At 51.0% G+C, this 6,235-nt stretch overlaps 1 protein-coding gene across 1 annotated transcript; it reads right to left on the minus strand.

The window, feature by feature from the left end:
- Positions 1-2,090: 2,090 nt before the first annotated feature.
- Positions 2,091-6,078, minus strand: LOC104464565 (integrin-linked kinase-associated serine/threonine phosphatase 2C-like). The gene is made up of 4 exons (XM_010077312.1): positions 5,956-6,078; positions 4,106-4,225; positions 2,647-2,728; positions 2,091-2,435 (listed from the first exon to the last, which is right to left on the minus strand). The coding sequence occupies exons 1-4, from the start codon at positions 5,985-5,987 to the stop codon at positions 2,295-2,297; spliced, it is 375 nt and encodes a 124-aa protein (XP_010075614.1). The 5' UTR covers positions 5,988-6,078; the 3' UTR covers positions 2,091-2,294.
- Between the last annotated feature and the right edge of the window lie 157 nt (positions 6,079-6,235).

The following is a 6,235-nucleotide window of genomic DNA, read 5'->3' on the forward strand; positions in this document are numbered from 1 at the left end:
AGCTGTGCAGTTTGAATGCTGACTTCTGCCCCAAGGCAAAGACTGTGCCTCTGAAAGGAAAGATGCGCTTCTCCCACAGCCTCTGCAGCTCAGCCCAGGCAGCATGTACCAGTTACCCCAAGTGCCTGTGAGCCAAGGCAGTCGTGCTCAGACCAGCCCCCTTCCCTTCCTACCTGAGAAGACACAAAAGGACTCACTGACAGAGAGCGGGGCTTGCCAAGCCTGTAAGCTGTCCTCTGCGAGCGAGATAAAGAGCCCAGTGCCCTTAAACACACAATTGTAAGAGCTGATTAAGGTCAGAGCTACAGGGGGGTAATTTAGGCTTTGGGAAGGGGCCAGAAGCTCAGTCAGGCCCCAGGAAGGGGAGCTGCACATACAGCGCTTCTGCATGGGCCAGCCTGGGCAGGTGGTCTCAGAGCTCCCCACCGCAGCAGGACGCTGCTGAGCAGTGGGGCAGGCAGAGTTTATCTTCAGGAAACCTCTTGCAGACCCCTCCCTGCCAGGAAATACAAGCAAACAGGATTGTGACTTCCACTGAAGCTGGGGTTGAACCTGCCTCTCTAAGTGGCTGGCTACTCCAAAGCGTGGTGAAACCTGCTCCACAGTGCTTCCTCCTCCCCTTTGCCCTGAAAAATGGACAATCCTTTCCATTTTATGGAAACAGTTAACTGTGCCCTAACACCATGTATTATGGTCCCTCCCTGGAGCTGTGCTTTCAGTACTCTTGCTGAAAAGAAGGGTTGTAAGAGGAGGAAGGGGGAGAGAAGGAGAAGCTGGTACTTCTCTCACCAACTCATGTGCTGGAATTAAGGGAGCACCAGAGCGACGGGTGCTTGGCTCAGCTGTCTCAGCACAGCAAACAGCTCTCTGCAATGCAGGAGTTGTGAAAAGCAGAGGTGAGAAGGGAGGGCGAACTGCCCTTCTGAGATCTGCCATCAGGGTTTCTGGTTCCCTCTCAGCTCATCCTGCAGTGCAACCTTCTTGCAGCAGAGCACGCAGGAACGCCTGGGAGCCGAACAAGCTGGCAGAGGCAAGCACTAACCAAAATATGTTGCTGGAGCCCAGTTCCTTCCTCAGCGCTCTGCAGAAGTCGTGGGCAGTTAGTGTGAGCTAGGCTGAGGTAGCCTAACCGTTAGCATAATCCCAAGAATTTTAACTGACTTCTGCTGTAGCAGAAACAGATGAAATATGGTCAAGCCACCTGTCCCAAACAACAGGGGAGCTCCTGTGTGCTCAAGAAAACAGACAGCTCAGGATCTGGACTATCTCCCAAAGTTCCAGGGAACACAGGGTCCTCTCTGGGGACTCATGTGGAGCAAGGAGGTTGAGCAAGAAACTACTGCACAAAGGCCCTGGCTCATCTCCCTCCCTCCACTGTCTCACCCACAAGAGGGGAACGTTGCGTAATTTGGAATTTAAGTGCTTTGGTAGCCCAACCTGTTCAGCTTCCATGCTGTCATTTGGTCTTAAGCCAAAATCTCTCTGGAAAACAGCACACCAACTCTGCAGCAACAGCTGGTAAAAGAATGGGGACAGGATGAGACACCAAACACTTCAAACCAAGTACCTAAAACCTGAGCTGCCTGCTCCTCAGACAAGCACAGAGCCTGCCCTCATCTCCGCTGCCCAGCAGGTCCATTTGGTGAGAACACTTTCCCAATAAACATCAGGAGCAAACTCCAGCCACTTGTGCCTTATTGACAACTGGGCTAAAACCCCAATGTTTCTGTGAGCAGAGGGAAGGCATGCTGCTGCTCTGCAAGCCGTGTTTGCATCACTCAGCTGCATGCAAGCTCAAAACCCAGCTTCAGAACCAGAATATTTCCTTCCCAGCACTACACACCTGCCCGCAGTGCAGCCCAAGGCGGTGGCCTGGGGTACTGCACAGTCCAGCCCGACGAGGAGCTCCCACTGAGGACTCTCCTAGGGCCTCATACAAAGCTGAAAGAAACAAACAGCAGAACAGCAGCATCTGGAACAGCTGGCAGAGTTCATGCCCACAGATGCCTGCTCTTGTTAGCACCTCTGCCAAATGGATTTATTTGGTTTGCTAAGACGTTCACGGGACAGAACAAGAGACTTCTGCATAGGCTGATCCACTGTGGCAGACACTTAGAAAACACTGCTAGCCAAGTGAGCTAAAACCATTAGAAAAAAAAGAAAGGCAAACTTTATTTACACTGAAGAGCACCCAGCAGGACCCTCCATCCCCTGGCCGCACATGCACACGCATCAACTTCTCTCTTCCCTTCCATCTGCCGCAAGCTGGGGATCCTGCTGCCGCACCTCGTCTCTCAGTGCTCTATCCGGACCACCATGACTGTGACGTTGTCCGCCGATCCTCGCTGCACTGCCTTGTTGGCCAGTCTGTTACACGCAGCTTCGTATCTAGCATCTGCTTCCAGCTTCCCTTCTCTTGTCTGGATGTTCTTATCCTGTTGGGACAAGGAAAGACAACGCTAATTGCTCCCAGCAAAGAGTGTAGGTGCAAGCATGTGGTAATTTCCAAGAACAGGGAAGCAAAACAAATAAGGACACCCTCAGGTGTAGGGGACAATACCCTGTCAGAAGTACATTTCTGCAGGTCAGAGCCATTTTGTGTCCCCTGCCCTGACAAAGCCAGCCCTCACACTGCCTTCTCCTCACCTCCAGGCAGGACACAATGAAGTTCACTGCTTCTTCGGGTGTGAAGACTTTAAAGAGGCCATCACACGCTATCAGAATGAACCTGGAAATCAAGCAGAGACAGGTTCCAAGGCTGAATCTTTGGCTCCCAAGCTACAGCAAAATCCCTCCAAGCTATTTTATGAGTACCCACACTGCAATTAAGGGTAGACACCATAAAGCTCATCTGAAATTCCCTCGGAAGCACCAGAAATCCTGTGGTGCTCCAGAACCTACCATTCATAGAGCTGAGGCAATTCAAAGTACAGGCCAAAGAGCCAGGCAAACAACTTAAGTCCTGGATCAGGACATTCTGGCAGTCTACCTGACACTGCACAACTAACCAAGACCATATACCACACCCTGCTGGAAAGCAGTTCCAAGAGAAGTTATGGAGCTTCTTTCCTTTGAGTCCTTTTCATTCACATATTTTCCCTGTGGAGAAGCTAACGCAAGGAAATAGAAAAACACAGCTTAATTATGGGCATCTTTAAATCCTTTCACTTCTGTGCTCCTGAGGTATGCAATAACTTAATTAAAATAGAAATATTCAAAACAAAAGCAAGCACCAGAAACAGGCATAACTGTGATCAGGAAAACTCTGCCACAGGGTATTGCTGCAGGCTGCAAAAGGTTGAGGGGATACAAACCCCAAGGCAAGGAGAGCTGCCTCCTAGCTCCCCACCAGAGGATGGGAGAGACAGCCTGCATGCACCCCCTGCCTGCAGGGGGGATTTGATTAACCAGGAGCCCTGGACAAGGAAAACTGCAACCATCCCGCAGAGGTGGCCAGCCTGCTAGAGCAGCACATGTCTCTGAAGACATCGTTTCAGAGCCTGATGCTCAGAATAACTTCAGAAATATTTTAGTGGATCACTTGATATGGAACTCTAATCCCAGAAAAAGCAGCAGTACTGGGTTACGTTCTCACCCTCAGAGAGCCTGCAGGGCCATGCTGAGGTGAAAGCTCACAGCAATTTGTCACTGCCAATCATATGTTAGAAAAGTATCTCAAATCTTCAATATCAGAGCTGAATGTAATGGTACTTGTGGGCATCACGGCTGGTAGAAACAGCTCTTGGACAGGAGAGGGATCCAAGAATTCAAGCCTTAACCGACTGCTCAGACACTGGTATGCGAACATATTCAGAGCATGAAGGAAGTCTATGGCTCACGTATGTTATCACTGCTGCAAGGCTGGGTTCTCCAACAGGAGCCTTCAGAGTATCTCGGAAGAGTGAGGCAGCAGCCTTATCACATTATACGGATAAGGAAAAGGAGCAGAGAAACACCAGCAGTAAGCGCATCCTCTAATTCTGGGTGATCAGCCTGAAATGCATCAAGCCCTAACCGCAGAGCGTAGGGGGGCGTGCAGCTTGTGCTGCTTCTGCTGAGCAGAGCTAGGATGCAGCCAACCCCCTTGCGCGTGGGCACGCTTTACCTGTCATTGTGCGTGAGCTGGCAGCGTTTGATATCTGGCACAGAGATAACACCACAGCGTTTGTACTGGCCATCCCCAATGGAGCGGGAAACCTCCAGCACTCCTAGGACTCTTCCATCCCTGCACAAGGGAAGAAAATGTTGAGAGCCCTCCCCACACATGTATATCACACTGCAGGACACTGATATGGACACTCTTCAGGATGCGTTCAGTTGCCTCCTACAAATACTGACCCACTTCACCAGCAAGTTCAAATCTTCCCTTCAAAGTCTCCTTCCCATTCTGCATGTTTGTGGGAAGCTTTGGGAAACAAGTGGAGAGGGGGAGGAAGAAACAAGTCAGGAGAATTCAAGGCTGTTTTCCATCTAACTGCCCTAACTCACGTCCTGCTTAGCCTAGCAAGCCAGAGAAGAGTTCTATTCTGAGCTGAACTCCCGGAGGCAGAGGTTTGAATTCACAGATTATTTTTTGGCAAGATATCTAGCAAACTGCACTAGAGCGGCAGCAAGCAAGAGCAGGTCTGAGCCAGCAGCCCCTCCTGTGCTCTGCCCATCGAGACATCAGCCCCTACAGACTGGCTCTGCTGGGGGCAGTTCCAAGGAGCAAGGGCCACAGCAATTTCTCCTGATCATTCGGTCTTTACTAACCACTGCTCACAGCAACCAGTTCTGTGAAACCCAACTTACAATCCTCCTTAGGAAGCAGTTTTGTTTGCTAAACGTTTCTAATTGATTGAGTGCTGCCCCAACACAAGCAGCTTTCCACCTTTCCAATGATCAAGCATCTTCTCCCCCAAAAGGCTCTTCTGTGCACTCTGGAAAGACATCAGCCCATTCATCTCGTAGTCCGGTCAGCCCCACTTGAGATAAAAGCAAGAAGCAAGGCACATCACAGAGAAGAGATCTGATGCTCACACACTTTGTGACTTAGGACTCAGGTCCAAAATATGTAGCTACAAGCAAGAAGCCTTGGAGATGTTCCCAGGCAGCTGGGGAGATGTTCCCTCAGTTCCAAAAAGAGCTAACAGACACTGGCCCATCTCTTTCCTGCGTACAAGGATAGATCAGTGCTCAGCACAGGAAGCAGCATGTGCTCTCCAGAGATAAGGGGAACAAGGCCCTCCAGACATGGCAGCATGAGCCCACCCTTGCCCACCCAGGGGCCATTCTGCCTCTGCAGGCACTACAATACTTCACTTGCACTGAGTCCTCTCTTGTGAGGATGCCATTAAATCAAGAAACAGCTTTCAAAGGAGAGAGAACGTAGCCAGGGAAATCAGACACAGCTGCTGTGTTCAGCACCAGCCGCCCAAACAGCCATGCCCACCTACATGCACAGGAATATTAAAGATAATCTCACTTGGGCTCCAGAAAACTCCCTCCTACTGCAGAACCCCTCAGTGCACCAGCTAAGCCCCAGGGGAGCAACACTGACAGACATCCAGGGCTTCTTACGCCCTCTCAAGCCATTCCCCCCATACAGGTCAAGGAAGTGAGTTCTGCTCAATGCCGCAGCGCGCAGCAGGTGATAACTGCTTACACAACCAAGCCCAGCTCTGAAGGGGAAGCTTAAGCACATCCATGCTTGCACTGCACTGCTGGGCCTTCATGTGGGTTCCTGCCTCTGCAGCACAGCACCCCCCCACCATCGTAAGCCCCTGGGAACCAGCTCAAGTCCCTGAATCGTTGAGACACCTCAGGCACCACTATGGCTCCCACAGGCAGCAACACATCCTCCCTGGGCTCTCACTAGTGTGAGCGCTGGGCTCAGGAAACTCCAAAAATTCAGTGCTCGGGCCCAAAGTTGGGCCAGGGTTTAGATTTGCTTACTCACAGACTTCAGGCACTTACCTGACATTTCCCCCAGCTTTCTGTATCCGCATACGCTCCTCATATTGGGTGGGGTTGTGCTCCTTACTGAGGCTTAAGGCTGCGTGTTTCTGACTCTCTTCATTGTAACGACACAGAATCGCCTGTGCTGACAAAAGACCCTTGTGAGTAAACAACAATAAAACTCCATCAAGAGCAACTTCTTGAGAGAGAGCTGCAAGCTATAGCAAATGGGGCTGCACCTGGCTGGCGACTGGTCACCAGCAGCATTTCTCAGGGCTGGGTCCTACGGCCAGGGCTG

This window comes from Pterocles gutturalis, unplaced genomic scaffold (assembly GCF_000699245.1).
Source record: "Pterocles gutturalis isolate BGI_N339 unplaced genomic scaffold, ASM69924v1 scaffold516, whole genome shotgun sequence".
NCBI lineage: Eukaryota > Metazoa > Chordata > Aves > Pterocliformes > Pteroclidae > Pterocles > Pterocles gutturalis.

Excerpts from the sequence above, each read along its gene's own strand:
- LOC104464565 (XM_010077312.1), bottom strand. The coding sequence starts at position 5,987 with ATGCGGATACAGAAAGCTGGGGGAAATGTCAG. Across the intron at positions 4,226-5,955 it reads AAAGCTGGGGGAAATGTCAG|GGATGGAAGAGTCCTAGGAG; the intron begins GTAAGTGCCTGA and ends TCCCTTGTGCAG. Across the intron at positions 2,436-2,646 it reads TCATTGTGTCCTGCCTGGAG|GATAAGAACATCCAGACAAG; the intron begins GTGAGGAGAAGG and ends TTGTCCCAACAG.